The sequence below is a fragment of the Pseudorca crassidens genome, chromosome 1, assembly GCF_039906515.1.
Source record: "Pseudorca crassidens isolate mPseCra1 chromosome 1, mPseCra1.hap1, whole genome shotgun sequence".
NCBI classification, from domain to species: Eukaryota; Metazoa; Chordata; class Mammalia; order Artiodactyla; family Delphinidae; genus Pseudorca; species Pseudorca crassidens.
Window position 1 is genome coordinate 191809796 of NC_090296.1, and position 20523 is coordinate 191830318.

The 20523-nt window shown below is 42.9% G+C and overlaps 1 protein-coding gene across 1 annotated transcript in view; it reads right to left on the reverse strand.

Annotated features, from left to right (window-relative positions):
- Positions 1 to 20267, reverse strand: part of NMT2 (N-myristoyltransferase 2) — an 80583-nt gene extending 60316 nt beyond the window's left edge. Inside the window, exon 1 of the mRNA XM_067703984.1 lies at positions 20127 to 20267. Within this exon, the coding sequence (XP_067560085.1) occupies positions 20127 to 20251 (125 nt within the window). The 5' untranslated portion in view covers positions 20252 to 20267. The remainder of the gene's footprint in view (positions 1 to 20126) is intronic.
- Between the last annotated feature and the right edge of the window lie 256 nt (positions 20268 to 20523).

The window sequence follows — 20523 nt, forward strand, 5'->3', positions numbered from 1 at the left end:
CTGAAAAGTTTTCCTACTTGTCCAAACTAGCAGGGTGGTACCAGCAGGCCAGCTGCATTATGCAGCTTCACTGTTGGTGCGACCATCTTGCACCCCGTAGGACAAAGCAGAGTGTGAGGGGGACGCCAAGGAAACTGCCAGAGGATGTAGAGATGATGCCATAGCATGAGCTAGAAGGTGCCTTAAGTCTGTAAACAAGGTCATTTCACGACCACACCCTGTTGCCACCTGTGAATATAGCCAGGCTTTGTTCACCAACACATCACTGGATGGTGTAGTGCCAAAGTTTATCAGTTCTTTCATGAATAAAAACTGTCTATTCCAGAAGCACATTCTCATCAGAAAGTTTTACTTGAAGTATTAAGTACGAAAGGAGGCAAAAGGATCTATTCTAGCCTGTCCAGGATTAGGGTTTCCCAGTCCTCTCAGGAAGAAAGGGTGGAGGAGAAAGGAAAAGAGTAAAGGAAGTAGGGAGAGTAGGTAAGGGAGTGGAAGGGGGAGGGGCAGATCAAGAAAGGGACGCTAGTGGGGTACAGGGAAGCAAAGAAAGGCGTAGGGAATCAGCTGCCAGCAACCCAAAGGCCACAAGGGCCTCCCAGATGAGAGGACTCCCTGCCTCCAGCCTCTACCTCCCTTTAGATCCTTTTCAACAGTGCTACTCAAATGATCCTTCTATAGCAATCTGATCAGTCCCCTGACTTAGAACTTCTGCAAGTCCCAATTGCTTTCTGCACTGAGTCAAAGCTCCTTAGGTGAGCATTCAAGGCCACGCACAAACTAACCTCACCTTGCCTCTGGTCTCACACTCCTCAAGCCTCCCCATGACCAGCATACTGTTTCCACTAGGATACTCCATCCAGTCTCTAAACGCACCAGGTCTTTACTTAGATTTCACTTGTCTCTTCCCCCTCGTCTCATCCATCACTGATGACAGGTCAAATGTTGCTTCCCTGTCAAGCTTCCCAGACGCCAGAGAGTTGCCCAGTGTCCTCTGCTCCCAAGGCCGTCTGCTCATGCCTCTGTTACCAATGCAGTAATTAATCTTCTTCTATGCCTGCAACCATCCCATCATGTGACTGTCAGCTCTGAAGAGTCCTGCTCCGTTTACTGGTCTCAGTAGCCCTATTACCCAACAGTGCCTGGCCCAGAATGAACGAATGAATGAATGCCTCTTCCACCTCATTTCTCCCTATATGCAAACCCATCCCCTTTTGATGGTTTACTTGCAGAGGCATTCAGGCAAAATTTCTTACCATGGAAAAAATCCCTGGTAAAATCCCTACCACGGATTTTCAGGAAAACTTAAAGATGGGAAGTAGAGACACAGTTTAACTTGTTTCCTCTAAGGACAGAGATTTCTTCCAGGAATCATATGTGAGCACAGGATTCTTGTTCCCACTTTTTCAAAAGTAAAATATGTGAGGGAAGAAGAGGAAGGGAATCTATTTGAACAGTAAAAGAGGAAAAAATGCTTTCTCATTGCTAGGACCTTTCGTCTTTATACAATCTAATACCATCACTGGTACATCAGCCCCTGAAGCCAAGTCTCCCCGGGAGCCTCCCTTGCACACTCAGTGGATCTGCCAGAAAGGAAGATGTACATCTCGCCCAAGCTTGCTAAGATGCAGACACTCACAGGCTCACACTGGCACTCCTGTGTCAGAGCTTGGTGAGAAAGTTCCTGGGAAAGCCAGCTATATTTCCTCGGAAGTTTGGGAACACACATGAAGATTGGATACTGGCCACCCAGTGGGTGTTGATAACCAAGAGATTATAGCTGCCCCAATTAGGTAAAACAGGTTACACCATTTTTCTCTAATCCCTCTTCCCTACCACCTGGGCTCTGGAGGCCCCACAGCCCGGCATGTGGAGAGATCCTGTGAACCACGGGGAAATGCCAGAACCAAGGGTGGGGTGGACTTGGCATTGGACAGAAAAAAGATAAAAGATTCAAACAGAATGTGACTGGAGTGAACTTCTTAATACCTGCCATCACTGAAAGCTCTGGGATCTGCCCAAGATATCACTAAGGGTGGGGAAAGGGAGATTTGAAAGCATGGTTTTTTGGGGGTTTTTTTTGTTTCTTTTTGGCTGCACAGCGTGGCATGCAGGATCTTAATTCCCCTACCACGAATTGAACCCGGGCCGCCTGCAGTGGAAGCATGGAGTCCTAACCACTGGACTGCCATGGAAGTCCCACACCCATTTTATTTTATAAAGACAAAAACAAAGCCAAAAAAACCCCACCTATGTATCATTTTATTTATTTGTAAATAGTGTCTCCGAGCAAAAATGGTACCATCCTTTTAAGAAGAAACTGTAGATAGATTCAGATCCCTGTACCTTCCTATTCCTGTTTATGGCCAAGGAAGATACATATTCACAAGATTTGCATAGCGTAAACCTCAGTGTTAAAATGTGTTGAGGGTTACAGCCTGGTTTAATTTGTAAAACTTCTGAATTGGAGAATGTTTTTACAGAAATGTGTAAAAAGTGATTTAAGTCATACTTTTTCATTAGACACAACCATTTACCCACAGAGATTTCTTAGTGTTTTCCTTCTTGTCCACTCAGGACGGGCACTTCAGTCATTTGCTCTGCGGTGGAAATGGGTTGGTGCAGATCCAACCACGTTCTCTCATCCTCACTGGCCTCAATTTCCCCCCTTTAGTGTAACCAGAATCTTGCCTACCGGCAGTACATCGTGTGACCATCAACTGAGGAAACCAATTCGACACTTGCTAGAAGCCAATGCGTGATACTGGAGTTGTTGAATCCTCATAGCCTAACTTACAGAAGAACAGAAACAGACTCACAGATACAGAGAACAAACTAGTGGATACCAGTGGGGAGGAGGTGGGGGGAAAGGGTGAGAAAGGTGTAGGGGATTGAGAGATACAAGCTACTATGTATAAAATAAATAAGCTACAAGGATATATTGTACAGCACAGGGAATAGAGCTATTATTTTGTAATAACTTTAAATGGAGTATAATCTATAAAAAATTGAATCACTATGTTGTACACCTGAAACTAATATAATATTGTAAATCAATGACTTCAATTAAAAAAAACACTAATTTGAAAAGATACATGCACCCCAATGTTCATAGTAACATTAGTTACAATTGCCACACTATGGAAGCAACCTAAGTATCCATCAACAGATGAATGGATAAAGAAGATGTGGTATAAATTATATCTACAACAGAATACTACTCAGCCATAAAAAGGAACTAAAATTTGCCATTTGCAGCAACATGGATAGACTTGGAGGGCATTACATTAAGTGAAATAGTAGGAAGTTGTGCAAGAGAAAGTATTTCAGAGATTTTCAAGCACTACATAGATGTATAGAATTACCATGAGGCCAGGCCTCCCACAGAGCATGGCAGCACTTACAATTCCAGTGAAAAAAACTAATGATTTCTCACTGTCCATTGGTTTTTCTGCCCTGTTAAAGACCAAATGTTCAAATGGTCCTGTTTAGTGGGACAGATATGACTTCACATCATTGCTGGTATGAGTTTCCTGGAGGTTGTGGGTTTGGAGATGAATTTTGCATAAAAAGAATTCTTGGATGTTGGGTAGAGAGAGCAGGATCCTTTGATGACCAATTGGAGCAGTGAGAAGAAAACCAAATGTCTTTTGCATAACTGGCAGGGAAAGAACCCGTGAGTGAAGCAGGGAGGTGATATAATTAGGCTACTTTGATAAAGACTCCTGAAATCAAATGTGAGTAAATTGAATCCACTGCAGAAGCATCCACCGATTATGTTGTCAAAGATGCAGGCGGGAGAAATGGATTTCACTAGTGTTTTGAATGCCTTGTGAGGAACAGAGTCTAGAGGCAAAACTGCCAGTTAATATGACTTATTTCAGATGAGAAATGATCACAGACTGTCCCAGAGACTCTACAGTGGAGGAAAAAAACCAGCCAAACACACATGAATTAAGAAACAACAACCAAAACCCCCCAACACTTCAGCAACGAGCCAGTTGCAGGAAGGAGCAGGACGTGATTCAGAGGCTCCACGCCTGAGGGAGGGTGACAATGGATACTCCCATGATCTAGGGGAAATGTGTTAGACACTTAAGTGTAGTTACAGAGCTTTCTTGTAAATACGATGAAGCATGATTTCATTTTAAAGTAATTCCTACCAGGCCAGCCTTTGGATTTGTTTATGTTTACTTTTATTTTGCATGTCAAGTTGATTTTTTTAAAACAAATATCCAAAAATACCCAAGAGGATCATGTTCCAGGTGAACGCTGTTTTATTTGGTCAACAAGTATTTATTGTGTATTTGTGGTGTCAGGTATTGAAGCAGAGACTTTGTACTGTATTATTTCCTACTGATCTCTACAACAGCTCTGTGATGTAGGCATTATTCTCATTTTCCATTTAGGCATCTGAGCCTCAACGAGGTTATGTAACTTATCCAAAATAGTGTCTTAGCAAATTCTTACAGCACTTACAGCTCTGCGTGGCAAGTTCCTGTTTTCTTGTTAGAGAAGACACTTGTCTACACGATGTGTTACCCTATTCTGTCATCAGAATCCACCTGCCCCTGTAGACACTGCAAATGCCAGCTACTCACTTTGGTGGCTTCTCTTGCCGCTCAAGGTGCTGCTATGACCCCGTTTTGTCCATGAGACATAAAGACTCCTCCTGGGGGCCATCAGGGGAATTGAGCAGCTGCAACTACTGCCCAGCCGCTTGGCAGAGGGAAAGATGTGAAGAGCTTGATCCTCAGGGGGGTCACAGAGCCTCTGAGCTCTAGGACCACCACCTGCATGCCTCTTGTTAGGAGAGAAAAATAACTCCCTAGTGTTTGGGCTCCTTGTATTTGGATATTGTCTTACTTGCAGCTGAGAGCATTCCATCAATACAGGCAGGCCAGGCTTGCCTCTGTATGCCCAGATTCTCGCCACTCGCTTTGAGGGAGAGGGCCCTGCTAGCAGGTCACTGCAGGGAGACAAGGCAGCCTGCCTGGGGCCAGCAGGACCATCAAATGGCCCTGCATGAAAGCATCCTCCCCAAAAGGGTCTGAAGACCAAATTGGATTCTCTCTTTTGGGAATTTGAACTGGAGATATAGGCAGATGGCTTTTTATTTAACAGAGGAGGGAGACATAAGAACAAAAATGAAACAAGACAAAACAGAGGCTATGAGAAAAGCTTAGTCATATCAAGGCAGTGAAGTGCACTCCAGTGAATACCGTCTGTCAACTCCCGACGCCCAAAAGATGGGATGACCAGAGGTGGAGATCCTGTTGTGGACCAGTTATTCTCATCAATTCCATGTAGGCCTGAGGCCTCAGCTCCTGCCTCAGCTGAATTCTGTGATTTAATGATCCTCTTCTCAATTTCATTTTTAGTTTCCGGGGAGAAGTGGCTGAGAAGGGAGGGGGGGCTAAGAAAGCCCAGGCTGAGATTACTGTTTAGATAAGTGGCTCTGCTGTCTGCTCCTTAAGCATCTAAGAGCTTAGGAAAGCAGGCCTTGGTTTCAGGGGCTCCCAGAAGGCCATGGGTTCTAGGAAAACCCCTGAGATCTGATGGATGTGGAGGCTAGTGCACCCCCAGGACAGAATCCAGGGAGCTCCGAGCAGCCTAGGCCTTCCTCTCAACGATCAGGACCATGCCGTTTCCTTGCCAAATCCTCCAACTAGACTAGCACATTCTTGTTTTCCTTTTTTATTGAAGTGTTGTTGCTATACAATATTATATAAGTTACAGACATACATTATAGTGATTCACAATTTGTAAAGGTTATACTCCATTTATAGTTATTATAAAATATTGGCTGTATTCCCTGTGCTGTACATTATATCCTTGTAGCTTATTTTATGCATAATAGTTTGTGCTTCTTAGTCCCCTGCCCGTATCTTTCCCCTCCCCCCTTCCCTCTCCCCACTGGTAACCACTAGTTTGTTCTCTATATCTGTATTCCAAATCAAATGCTGAACAAGTGCTGGGAGATATATATATATATATATATATATATATATATATATATAAAACATCTTCTTTATTCATTCATTTGTTGATGGACAATTAGGTTGCTTCCATACCTTGGCAACTGTAAATAATGCTGCTATGGGGTACATGTATCTTTTCAAATTATTTGGTTTTTTTTTTATATATACCCAGGAGTGGAATTGCTGGATCATACGGTAGTTATATTTTTAGTTTTTTGAGAAACCTCCACACTGTTTTCCACAGTGGCTGCACCAATTTACATTCCTACCAACAATGTACAGGGTTTCTTTTTCTCTACATCCTTGCCAACATTTGTTATTTGTGTTCTTTTTGATGATACCCATTTTGACAGATGTGAGGTGATATCTCATCGTGGTTTGATTTATATCTCCCTGATGATTAGTGACGTTGAGCATCTTTTTATGTGCCTGTTAGCCATCTGCATTTTCTCTTTGGAAAAATGTCTATTCAGTTCTTCTGTCTGTATTTTAACTGGGCTGTTTGTCTTTCTATGTTGAGTTGTATGAGCTGTTTACGTATGTTGGATATTAACCCCTTACTGGTCATATCATTTGCAAATATTTTCTCCCATTCAGTAGGTTGTCTTTTGGTTTTGTCAATGGTTTCCTTTGCTGTGCAAAAGCTTTTAAGTTTCATTAGGTTCCATTTGTTTATTTTTGCTTTTATTTCCTTTGTTTTAGGAGACGGAGCCAAAAAAATATCAGTACAATTTATTAGACCAGCACATTCTTAAGCAGCTTCAGACTTCCATGTCATTCATCGCCCCAATTGCTCCCTGTACCTGTGCCCCAGCTGCTGCCAGCCTCTGGGCCCAGAGCAGCAGCTGGTTCCCAGCTATCTCTGTGAGGCCTGGCAGAAAGGCCGCTTCTGGGTTTCTTGCTTCCTTCACCGTCACAAGTAGCTGTGTGGGAAGCTCCCACCAATCTGATGGAAGTTGATCCACGTCCTGCTAACAAACCAGCTGCCTAACACAGCTCATCTGCCTCTTCTCCTAAATCCTCATTTCTTTACGTACTAGTCTGCGTGGGGTACTGTCACAAAATACCATAGACTACGTGGCGTCAACAACTGAAATTTATCTTCTCATCATTCTGGAGGCTGGAAGTCCAAGGGCAAGGTGCCAGCAGGGTAGGTTTCTGGTGCGAGCTCTTTTCCTGGCTTGTAGATGGTCAGCTTCTCGCGAGGACCTCACATAGCCTTTCCTTCGTGGGTGTGCAGAGAGAGAGGGCACAAGAGTAAATTCTGGGGTCTCTTCTTATAAGGACACTACCCTATCGGATCAGGGCCCTGCACTTAATGACGTCATTTAGCCTTAATTACTTCCTTAGAGCCACCATCTCCAATTACAGCCATACTGGATGTTAGGGCTACAATATCTGAGTTTTGGGGGAGACACAGTTCAGTCCATATTGCCTTGAAAGCGGTAGCCACGCCTGACTAAGCTTTTACTCCCCCATCGGAGCATAGACCGGACATACCTTGCGTCCAATGAATGCTAGTCAGGGAAGTCATGAATGAAATGACAGAGCTTGGATTTTAACACAGGTTTTCTAGCCTCCAAATCAAATGCTGAACAGCTGCTGGGAGTTAAAGGAAGAAAAAGGCATGGTTCTCCCTCTAGGAGTTTAACCTTTTTATGGAGGCAGGTCAAACCACTGAAGTAAATTATATTACGAAGCATCATGCCGTGGTGAGTGGGCCCATTGGGACACACGGAAAGCATTCTAGAAGATCCCTTAGGGACACGAGCTGACCCTAAGAGGCTGGTTTGCTTCGGGACCTTGGAGGACAGATGGGGGGAGAGGGAAGGGCACCCAGCCAGGAAAACTTGGGATCTGAGATCTGAGATGGAGGTCTGAGATTCAGCATGGTGGGGGCTGGAGCAGAAGTGCAACACGGGGTGAGAGTTCCAGAACAACCGGGGCGGGAGGGACCAGACAGCAGGACAAAGATGGGGAGAGTTCTGGAAGATGCCGAAGGAGACGGTGACAACTTCAAGTCTAAAGTAAACTTTCCACTGAGAACAAGAGCTCTGACATTTTAACCAACCATTTAAACATTACTAGAAAATGTAATCCTGTCCTCAGTAGAAGGAATTATTTCATAGTTTAAAAAGGGTTTGTTTGGGGTTTTTTTTTGTCATATGGACTGTTGATATAGTTGTGCAGAAGATGCTATCATTTTAAAGTTAGAAGTGCATCCAATATTCATGGTGAAATTTTAAGTGAGCTCTTTATACAACTAAGTATATCTTTTCACATATTTTTTTCAATCCAGGTATTGGATTGTATAATACCTGCAGTCATGCTTTATGCTTTAACTCGTACTTCGTTTTTCTAAAATTATTTGTTATTTGGGACAAGTGAACTCACAGAAGTATCTTTCTGAGACCAAGCCTGACTTCAGAATTTTCATATATATATTTCAGGAGACAGTGCTGAGAATACTGTATTTTTCGAAATAGAATAACATGAAAGAGTAACATGCCACTCCTTAGCAAAACTATTGAAAACCACACCTACTCTTGGGAAAATATTCCGATAGTGTGGTAAGATGACCTGCTCTGTAAATGTTAAGAAATTCAAGCTTGAAGAGCACCACACTCCCACCATACACTATCTACAATGTGTCATCACATCTGTCCCCCCAGCACCCTCTGAGGGTCCACCCATGGAATCAGTGATGTTTGAAAATTACTGTGAGACATGTAGAGTTTCTCAATACAAACTTAAGGAAGCCAGAAGCTTTTAAGAAGTGTGGGTATTTAAGAGCGTTCCTTCCTATTTGTGGACGTGTATGTCTGCGACTTTTTTCATAGTATAACGCTGAGAGAAGTCAGCTTTTAAATTGTCACACTACTTTACAATGATCCTTCTGAACGACGTCACACAACTTTCCATATTTAGTGGATCGATCAGTCCATTCATTCTTCTATTCATCCTTTCAACATCTACATGCGTATTATTACCCCAACTTTGGGCATATTTGGGGCGTAGAAGAACAGCTATTGAGGTGGTAAGAGTCAAGCTAAATCCCACTTCAGTGTTGAGTTTAACAGTCAGTTTTGGATAGAATGTTCTAGAGCCCCATTATTTCACACGCAACATTTTCTTTCATTCTTCTTCCTCATTCAAATCGGCATACGGTTGCCCTGGCAGTCTCTGCCCTTACCCTCCCTTCTCCCTCTTTCTTTATTTCCCTTTGGATAAACTAAAAAGAAATGAAGTGTCATTTTACTTTTTGGAGATTTTTCAGGAACCGGACCTCCCCGGAGGGCAGAAATACTACAATAGAAAGTAAAGGTCAAGTTGACCGCGGGGAAGCTCAGGCTTCCGTCTGGCTGTCCTATGGGCTCCTCTACTGGGGCCTAGAGCCTCTGATGGCTGTAGCTTTCGGCAAAGGAAGAACAGCCTGGTGCCCACAAATCCTGCAGCTGCTTTCATCGCAGTTAGGGACAGGAAGAGAAGGCTTGGGTGTCAGGGAAGCTGAATTTCTAGCTGCCTTTCAAACTTCTGGTGAGCCATCCTTTACTCTTGGACAAGAAGGAGTAAGGATACGGAGTGGCTGAGGGTAGGCAAAGATGCTACCTCCCATTTACCTCCTGCTTCCTGCCCAAGCATCACATTTCCTAACCAGATCCTAGCTCTGACTTGACACCTTGAATCTGGACTGTTAAGTCGGGTTCATTTCACTCCTGGCTCTGAACAGCCTGCTTCTTAGCTTACCCGTGTCTGGCTTTGATCCTGGATTTCAGAACCTGATACTGCTTCTTCCCTTCTGATCATCTAGCATAGATTTATTCCCCCTGCTGCTCTGGATTCTCAACCTTGGTCTCTGATAGGGTGGGGCTGGGAAACAGAACTGGGTCCCTGGGGAGCGCTGGGTCCTCGGCTCTCTGTGCATCTGCTATTGGATGTGGCCACGCAGATGCAACTTGCCTTGCTGCCAGCATTCCTGAGCTCTCGAACTGCTATACCTTATTTTCTAATCCTCTTCCTTTTAAAAGGTAGAGTGTTCTGCACGTCTGCCTGTGAGTAGAACAAATCCTTTGTGCTGTGGGAATTAGAGACGAAGAAAGGAGTTTTGCTTTCATCACAATTTTCTAAATTACCTGTTGTACTCGTAGCTCAAATCACACCTGATTTTCTTTTTAAATAACTGACAGTGAGAGCTATCACCTAGCACAATCGCACACCTCTATGGTGGCATTTCTCCGAATCGTAATGCGGCCAGGGGGACTTCTGTGGGCTCACACGAATAATCTACAGACGTTCAATTTCAGTTCTCACACACCGAGTGACTGAATCCCATGAAGCGTTCTTTGACACCAGGCTTTTGGAAAACAAAAAGCCTATTTATGAGGAGATGAACAAAAGGAAATGATAAAAATTGCAAGTGAAAGCACTGGCCCAACTCTAATTTCGTAACCCTGACCCTGTAGTTAGAAGGTTCTCGATGCTGGACATCTCTCCTTAGGAAATATTTGATGGGAGAAGGATGTAATAACGTTGATGACTTTCTCCAGCCAGGACGTGGCTGTCCCTGGGCTTCCACTTTTAGTGAATTTTTTTGTTCTTATGGAAGCTTGGGAAGGGCCAAATTGGCTCTTAAGATATCATCTGAATGTAGAAAACAGACTTATGGTTACCAAGGGGGAAAGCGGGGGGGAGGGATAAACTGGGAGATTGGGATTAACAAATACACACTGCTGTATATAAAACAGATAAACAACAAGGACCTACTGTATAGCACAGGGAACTCTACTCAATACTCTGTAATGACCTATATGAGAAAAGAATCTAAAAAAGACTGGATACATGTATAACTGATTCACTTTGCTGTACAGCAGAAACTAATACAACATTGTAAATCAATTATACTCCAATACAAAGTAATAAAAAAGATATCATCTGAATAAGCAAGATATCACTGCTGCAGCACCTGCATGGGACTCAGTGCTCTTCAGAGCTCTTCTCCCAGCTTGGGTCCTTCATATCCCACTGGCCCTTGTCCCCTAAGGCCATTACAGCAGATGGGAATGGCCGATCTCTTACTGACCCATTTATTTTTACACGCGAGTACGATACTGACCCATACCAGATCTCAATCCACTTCTCTGTACTTCTTGTGCTGACCAGTACATTCCATGGCATGTCTTAAAGCATTTCTGAACCCTAAACATCAGCATGTCCATAATGATTTACAACAGAAGCCCTAACACACAGGAACACTGTTTCACCTTTCGTGGTTCTTACAAGGTGAGATAATCACAAACAGAGCTTTAAAAGTAATCAGTTATGCTGGATGCTTAACTGGCTGCATGAGTGAGCTTTGAGGGCAGAACCCTGTTGCATTTCTTTCTTTTAATAAATTTTTTAAATTTTATTTTTGGCTACGTTGCGTCTTTGTTGCTGTGTACGGGCTTTCTCTAGTTGTGGCGAGCGAGGGCTACTCTTCGTTGCAGTGCGTGGGCTTCTCACTGCAGTGGCTTCTCATGGCGGTGGCTTCTCTTTGGTGTAGAGCACGGGCTCTAGGTGCACGGGCTTCAGTAGTTGTGGCGTGTGGGCTCAGTAGTTGTGGTTCATGGGCTCTAGAGTGCAGGCTCAGTAGTTGTGGCGCACGGGCTTAGTTGCTCGGCAGCATGTGGGATCTTCCCGGACCAGGGCTCGAACCCATGTACCCTGCATTGGCAGGCGGACTCCCAACCACTGCACCACCAGGGAAGCCCCTGTCACATTTATATCTGTACCCCCAGAACTTTGTTTAGTGCTTACTGCCTGGTTTACTACTTGAGAAATAACTGCTTAATACTGAATGATCCTGCATGAACTAAAACAACATGCACTATTTTCAGATAATTTATCCTCTCTTACTTCAGCCTTTAAGGATCTCAGTAAATTCAAGAGGAATCACTAGAAAAACTGGAAAGATACAAATGGACTAAATCTGACTCTTATTCAAGAGGAAATTTTGCTCAGGAGAAGTCACCCACCTTCTCCCATAAAGAAGGGAACAGGGAATCGTTAATGCAAATTCAAGTTAAAAATAGCAACATGTAATTTACGCATAGATATTTTTCAGCTATCACCCCCCCCCCCCCCGGAATATCTTCAGGGTTGAATGCTTTGGGTAGATGATGTCAGGGAATCCGTATGCAGGGCAAACAGCGTGTGAAAAAATTCACCAGTTGTATCAAGTTCCTGATGTTCTGTCTTTAAAGATCCTCAAATCATTCCCTTTACAAAGCAGCATGTCCATTTTTAGAGGGCTTACCTTGGGCTGGTTGGCCACTCTTGCCGTTCACAGCTGTAGGTCGCCTCTCTGTGGTCAGTGAAACCAGCCTCAATCTAACCCTCCATTAAATCTGCAAATAAGGAGACGGGACCAGGGGACCTCTGAGGGCCTTTCAGCTCCCCCTTCTGGGATGACATCAAACCATCAGAGTAGATCTGGAAGCAGTGAGCTTCTCTCTCTGCATGTTTTCCCCCGGGTTCCTCTGAGTTATAGCTGTGAGGGCAGATGTGAGGTTAATTTTTAAAATCCCTTAAATGGCCCAATTTTGGCAGCTCCTGTACTCCCTAAGCCATCCCTTGAGAGCCAGCGTAAGAGGTCTCGCTGCTCCCCCAGAAGATGCCGAGTGGATTCAGGCTCCCCACTTTGTTTCTTCTTCTGGACAAGAGCCCCTGCCCCCCATGCTGTGAAGTACCCTCCTCGGTCCTCGGACTCCTGCTGCCATTCTCCACGGCCTCCTTCTACGTACTTCTCTCCTTCTGATACTTAAAACAAAAAAGCCTAACAGCAGTACTGCAAAGAACAAATCCTTGTTGCCACTGCCTAGCACAATCCTTTTCAAATGCTGTTATTTTTAAAAAAAACTGAAATCATTTTATAAAAAGTCATTACACGAGGCCCCCTAATATATAAATCAGTAAAGACTGGAAGATTCTGTCTTGGCTTCTGACCTCAAAGAACCCCAGTATACTTCAGAATAATTTTAAAACCAATTGCTGGGTTTCCCTGTTGGCGCAGTGGTTAAGAATCCACCTGCCAATGCAGGGGACGCGGGTTCGAGCCCTGGTCTGGGAAGATCCCACATGCCGCGGGGCAACTTAACCCGTGTGCCACAACTACTGAGCCTGCGCTCTAGAGCCTGCGAGCCACAACTACTGAGCCCTCGTGCCACAACTACTGAGCCCACGTGCCACAACTACTGAAGCCCGCGTGCCTAGAGCCCGTGCTCCACAAGAGAAGCCACCGCAGTGAGAAGCCCATGCACCACAACAAAGAGTAGCCCCCGCTCGCCACAACTAGAGAAAACCCCGCGTGCAACAAAGAAGACCCAATGCAGCCAAAAATAAATAAATAAATTTATATAAAAAACCCAAAAAACAAACCAATTGCTTAGAATACTGAAGAAAGAGAAATTATTGGGGGAAAAAAATAAGTATCAGTAAAAACACTCTACCTGCTCCCTTAGCTGTTACAAATGTTTGGTAACAGGAAATAAGACCAACTTAAGCTCACTTTTAAGAGAGCTTGCTTTGGGTTCTTTCATTTTCCCATTCATATTGATGGAGGCATTATGACCTGGGTCAACCAAATAAAGAAAAAACAAACTGGAGTAGGAAGTCAGAGATTGTGAGTCATAGAGAACTATCTCTTTACCAGGACCAGCTCCAACGAAAAGAATGATGAACAGGAAATGTCCAACATCATAGCATGAGGTTGGAGTTAAAGAAACAAGTTCTACTTAAGTATAACAAGAATAGAGTCAACTTCATGGGCTTGTAACCAAAGCCAGATAGCGTGGCTAGCGTACTCCTTCAATCTCTTAGCTGTACTTTGTCCATGCCTGGCCCTTAGTTTAATGGCCATGTGTCTGTCTGGGCTTCTGCCCTGGAGAAATTCAAAATAATGATTTAGGATGGGGAGCTCGGTTCCTCTGTTGCCTGTTTCTACACTGCGTTCCAGCATCCGTGCCGGCAGGGTTAGCGTCTCTGTGTTTAGTGGGAGAATCGTGACTCCCTCCAGCCCTGCTCAGCTCTCCTGCAAGCTTTTCCTCTGTTGATCTGAAGCAAAGAGTTTGGCTTTTTCGACCACATCAGACTCAAGTCTGTCCATCCATTAAAACTGTCAGATTGATGACATTTCTGGTCACTCTCAAGGAACAACAGTCTTACGGACCATTCGGTGAAAAAAATGAGTTTCGATTTCTTAATCAGAAGGCTCAGTCCTGCGAACAATCAAAACTTCTGCCGGTTTTGGCATTGGACTTTTCTTCCCAGGTGGGGCCGCCATGATGGAGAACACGCGGTCAGACAGGAGGGCTGTGGTCTACGCCCCTCCTGCCACTCCAGCCTTTTCCCTCTCACAGGTTTATGCCCCCTCCCCAGGGTCTGGCCCTGGGCTTGGGGGCAGGTGGCTGGAGTTCACAGCACCGTTCTGTTTAAAGAAATCCTTCAAGATGCTCCCACTCTCATGACCTTTTTATAAGTGGGCTAGGAGGGTGAGATCAGTTTGCAGACATTTCCTTTGTAAGTTCTGCACACCCACTCTCTGCTGCACTCACTTCAAATTCTGGGAGAGTCCTTTCCCTTTCTGAGTCATTCAAGGCATTCTTTGCAACACTAACTCTTTTTTTAAAAAATTGATGTATAGTTGATTTACAACATTGTGTTAGTTTCAGATGCGCAGCAAAGTGATTTAGTTTATATATATATATATTTAGATTATTTTCCATTAGAGATTGTTTGAAGATCTTGAGTATAGTTCCCTGGGTTATACAGTAAATCCTTGTTGCTTATCTATTTATGTATGTATTTATTTATTTGTTTATTGATTTATTAGCCATGCCGCACAGCATGCGGGATCTTAGTTCCTCCACCAGGGATCAAACCCATGCCCCCTGAAGTGCAAGCTCGGAGCCTCAACCAGTGGACTGCCAGGGAAGTCCCTATCTATTTTATGTATAGTAATTTGTATCTCTTAATCCCATAATTCTAATTTATCTCTCCCCCGCCTCCCTTTCCCATTTGTTTTCTATAATACTAACTCATTCTTAAGAGAGTGAAGGCTGAAGTTTATAGATGAATCTGCTCCTGGCCTCCCCGAGGTCTCTGAACTCTGTGCCACATGTGGCTGCAACATTATTTAGCAAGAGGCATCCCTCCTCTGTGCTTCCACACAGAAGCAGCTGATGTGCCACTCTCAGTAATTCCATGGCATGGTTTTCTCCAGCGGTCGGAATTTGTCTTTCAAAGACGCTTGCTCTGATCACAACTTCACGATCTCGGACAGGTGCATGCTGACTGTACCCCTTAATCCATTAACTTCTTTGTGATCTTCTGGGGGCTCCAGGGCTTCAATCCTTCATGAAACCTATACTACTCTTTCCATTTAGTTTTTCTGTGTGAATTAACCTAAACTCAACCTTCCTTCGGAATGGAAGAGTTTCATATATAGACACAGAGTCTTATATCCCGTCTACTTGCATGGTTAATGGCTCAAGTATGTATATTTGTTTCCTCAGCAAAATTGTAAGTGTATCAGGAGAACCAAGGGTGACAGCCCGGCACTCCAGGGGCAGAAGCCCACTCCTCTTGGACGACAGCAGTTTTACAGGTAAAGAAGTTGGACCATCTTCCACAGAAGCAAATGCTGCGGCTACAGGGCTTGGGGCTCTGTAGACTGGTTAGGAGTTCCACAACCTGAAGCAAGAATGTGAATTTTCTATTCACAACCGTTTTAAACATCTCACAACCTTTTTATATTGGGGCTGATGACACTTGGAAGGAGGGAATCAGATAGAGCCATCACCCTGTTACTGTCTCAGTCATAAGCACAGGGTATGAATAGATACGTAACAGAAGGGCAATGATATGATTTTATCGGTAGATCCACACATTGAAACAATCAGGAGTGACTTTATCAAAGGAAGCAGATAGGGGTTAAGCATCCTGGTGAGTAATCTCATTGAGAATGTGGTGACTTAACCCACCAAGAGTTTCTGGAATCCTGAATTCCTAGGGCAGCGTCCACGTTAAAAGCCTCAGAGGACAGAGGGAGAAAAAATTTTGAGTCATACTATGACATTTTTCTAATTATTCCAAAAGTTATTCTCAGATGAAAAAAGAAGTCATTGTTACTATGGTATTCCTGAAAACGGAGAAATTCTGATTCACAAGAGATGCCATCATCTGACACCTAATGTCTCCAAGGATAAAGTTAAAGACACTTTTTTTGTGTGTGAAAGGATTCCGACCTTTTAATTAACACATGCATCACCTCACATATTTATCTTTCTTTTTCTTTGGTGAGAATGTTTACATTTTGCTCTCTTAGCAAATTCCAATTACTATACAATACAGCGTTATCAACTATAGTCACCGGGTTTTTCATCTTAGAAAATTTGTACCCTTTTACCAAACTCTCCCTGTTTCTTCCGCCTCCCAAGCCCTGGCAACTACTCTTCTACCTTCTGTTTCTATGAGTTTGATTTTTTTTAGATCCCACATATAAGCGATACCATGCAGCATTTTCCTGTGTCTGTCTTGCTGACTTAGCATAATGTCCAGGTCCATCTGTGTCGTTGCAAGTGGCAGGATTAATTTCTTTTATTCAATTAAAATAAATAATTAAGGTACAGCTGAGAAAGTCAAGATGTTACCACGGTAGCAAGTTCACCTTTATATCTTCTAGGTACATCTCTCTAGAGTCTTAGGCACAAAGAATAAGCATCCAAAGAAATGCAACTTGGGAATCGGAGAACCGACCACATCCTACCCTTGGTTTCTGTTGCCTCCCCATCCATCTCTTTTCTCAAAAAAACTTCCTCCCTTAACGTTCTAAACTGAGCGTAAGTCTCACCTCCTTCTTGGACCCTCCTGGGCCCTCCTTCTCATCTTAGCCCTTATCTATTTTACCTGTGAATTGTGGTTAAGACATTCCGGGCTTTGTCTCAGCAGAAACGGCACCTGTTCCTAAACTGACAGCTGTGATTCACATTGACAGTTAGCACTTTGATTGGTCAGGTGAGTTGGTTGGCTGTTCACTTCCTGTGCTTTTGGCTTATATGGTTGTGTGTTAAGGCAACATATCACCATAAAGTCAGCCACAAGCACATCAGTCCTTATGCAAATTCACAGGTGTACCTGCCAAGGCGTACAGAAGGTTGAATGTAGGCCTTAAGAGAAACAAAGAAGCTTAGTTAAGAAAAAAATGGAAGAAGATTTTTTGAAATTAATTAAAAGCAAATCAACACAGGAGAAAAAGGAACTCTCCTACACTGTTGGTGGGAATGTAAATTGGTGCAGCAGCTATGGAGACCAGTAGGGAGGTTCCTCAAAAAATGAAACATAGAGCTACCATATGATCCTACAATCCCACTCCTGGGCATATATCCAGAGAAAACCATAACTTGAAAAGATACGTGCACCCCAATGTTCACTGCAGCACTATTCACAACAGCCAAAACATGGAAACAACTTAAACGTTCATCAAAAGAGGAATGGATAGAGAAGATGTGGTACATGTATACAATGGAATGCTACTCAGCCATTAAAAAGAATGAAATAATGCCATTTGCAGCAACATGGAGGGACCTAGAGATGATCATACTAAGTGAAGTAAGCCAGACAAAGACAAATATCATATGACATCACTTATATGTGGAACCTAAACTATGATACAAATGAACTTATTTATGAAACAGAAATAGACCCACAGACATAGAGACCCAAACTTATGGTTACCAAAGGGGAAAGGGCGGGGACGGATAAATTAGGAGTATAGGATTAACATATACACACTACTATATATAAAATAGATAACCAACACGGACCTACTGTATAACACAGGGAACTGTACTCAACATTTTGTAATAACCTATAAGGGAAAAGAATCTGAAGAAGAATATATGTGTGTGTGTGTGTGTGTGTGTGTATATATATATATATATATATATATCTGCATCACTTTGCTGTATATCTGAAACTAACACAACATTGTAAATCAACTATACTTCAATAAAAAAAATCAACACAAACACGGGGTTTAAGAGACAAGTAAATTAATTTAAAAACTCTGTTAATCAGACAGTTTCTGCATCTTAACTTTGATGAGTCTTTGTTCTCACTCCTTAATATCAAGGGCAGAGACTGTTTTGTGAACCAAGTTAGAAAATGATTTTGATTATCATTCAAACAATTCATGATTATGTACCTTCTCTCTATCTATCATGGGAAAATAGTATAATTCGAAAGTAGGGTAAGTTAGGAATGCTCCTTCATTCTTATCTGTAGAATGGAGAGCATCTAAAGTGCAGCAAAATGAGAGTTTATTGCGTTGTCATGGTGACTTGTGGTCGCTACCGTGGTGACTTACGCATGTAATGACTGGGTAGCATGAACAATCTAGGACTTTATGATGCAAATGTTCATATCTTTCCACAGAAGTCAGGTTAAAAACTTCTAGAAGTGTATATTCCAGTTGATTTAGCCTTCCAAATCACAAGCATGTCTTCAAGTGTCTAAGTTGTGGTTGCATCATGTAATGCAAATAGATACCCCACCTTCACTGATGAGTTTATTTCACGAGCGGAGTTGCCAGGTGTTGAGATGCTCAGTTAAGACAACACGCCAAAAGGAAAGTCAAGTCTTTAATCACTGCTCTAGGATAAGCCAAGAGGCCAAACAGGAACACGCACCAGCCCCCGAAATGTTCCATCTTCCCCATGGAATGGATATGTGTGTGTACACATTGTCTGGTGTGGGAGAGCAGCTTCCCTACCCAGCAAATCTTTGCAGTTGCCTATGGTTGGACCTGAAAAATCCCACGTAGGTTTTTAACCAGGTGCTACATCTGGCCAGTAGGATGCTTTATTTCTGGGCTCTGTGAGACACTAGTGACAAACAAACTAGAACTATCTGGCAATAAAGGGGAATTTACTGGAAGGGTATTGGAACATTTTAAATAATGGAAGGGAGCGGATGAATAATAAAATTACGGGAAGGACAGTGATCCAGGTGAGCATTGGCAGCCGGGATTCTCCTCTCACTCACCTCTTCTCTGTGTGAGTCAAGTTCACTCTCTCTCATTGTGGCCTGGATGCCTTAGGCAAAACAGGGACTTTACTGGAAAGTTAGTGGAGTGGCTTGGATAATCCAAGGAATACGCCTATTAGCAGCTTTAGAGTTTCATATATGCAGTTCCACCACTAGCCCTACCTCTCGCAGTTCTAGTTAAAAAAATAAAAAAGCCAGAGAAGAACTCTGATTGGCTCCTGCCTAGATCAATCACTGTGAATGTGACTAATCACTCTACTCCCATCATGGAGACATGACCACTGGGCTCCACCCTATTGGGCGTTCCAGAGACGGAATTCTCAGTCAGAAAGAGGCATAGAAGATACCTCTTTAAACACACGAGAAGAAATGTCATTTTGGTACCATGTCTAAGGATGGAAAGGAAAAAAGGTTATTGAGAAAACTGAGCTAACACCTTTTCATCTGCCAGATAACTTGTTTTATAAGTAGAGGCAACACCAAAAATCACTACATCGTTCAGTAACTTTGTTTCTCTAATTTTAAAGTTAATTCCTTTATGAGCCAGTGTTTCTTTGAGCTTATATACACTGTCCCTCTTCTCCTTTACACACACACACACCCAAGTGTGCAAGTCTGAGGATACAAAATGGATGAAAGACGAGGTTTCTGTTCTTAAAGGAAATTATATTTCCTCTGTCTCTCTTGATTTTCACCTTCAGTGTGCTAAAATTTTAGTGGACTAGCCTATATAATTAATGCAGTACATGTACCTCTGGAAGTATACCAGCTTTCCAACCATAAGATTTTTCTGAAAGTCTACATTTTATTCTATTTGCACAGTGAAAAAGTTAAGCTCACACAGTGTGTCGTATTCTTAACAGAAGGACCAACTGTAGTTCTAGTTCATATGAAACGACAACTGATGCTCACATGAATAAGTTTCATTTGCAGTTCACAATGACTATTTGGTTATTTATTTGTTGATACTCTGTGTCATTCCAATACCCACTGGAGACAAGCTAACTTTAGTATTACAAGATAATAACCACTTAAAAAAACAACTCCCTTTCACATGAGACTCACCAAGTGCTCTCTGGCCAAGAATCACCTCTCCTCCATGAAGCTCCTTCTCTGAAGATGCCTCTTTCCAGCTTTCTTTTACCTCCCAATCTAGAAAAAGGCAAACCTCCCTGAGAAATAGTTGACATTCTTCTTCTCTGACTCAAGAGAATGAAAATCTGTCTTTCCTGGCCTCTTTGAAGGAAAAATGTAATTGATCTCCAATGCAATTTGAGCTATTCTCTATTTCCAAGTAGTTCTACTGATATATTCATCACCACGATTCCCCTTTTGTGTGTCTCCTTATATCAAACATGAATCTTTTGGCTGCTGTGCAGTTGATCTCACTTTAACCTACTTTCCTACCTTGTCTGGCCTTTAAGGGGTGACTGATATCACAGGACTCTACAATTTCCCCCCT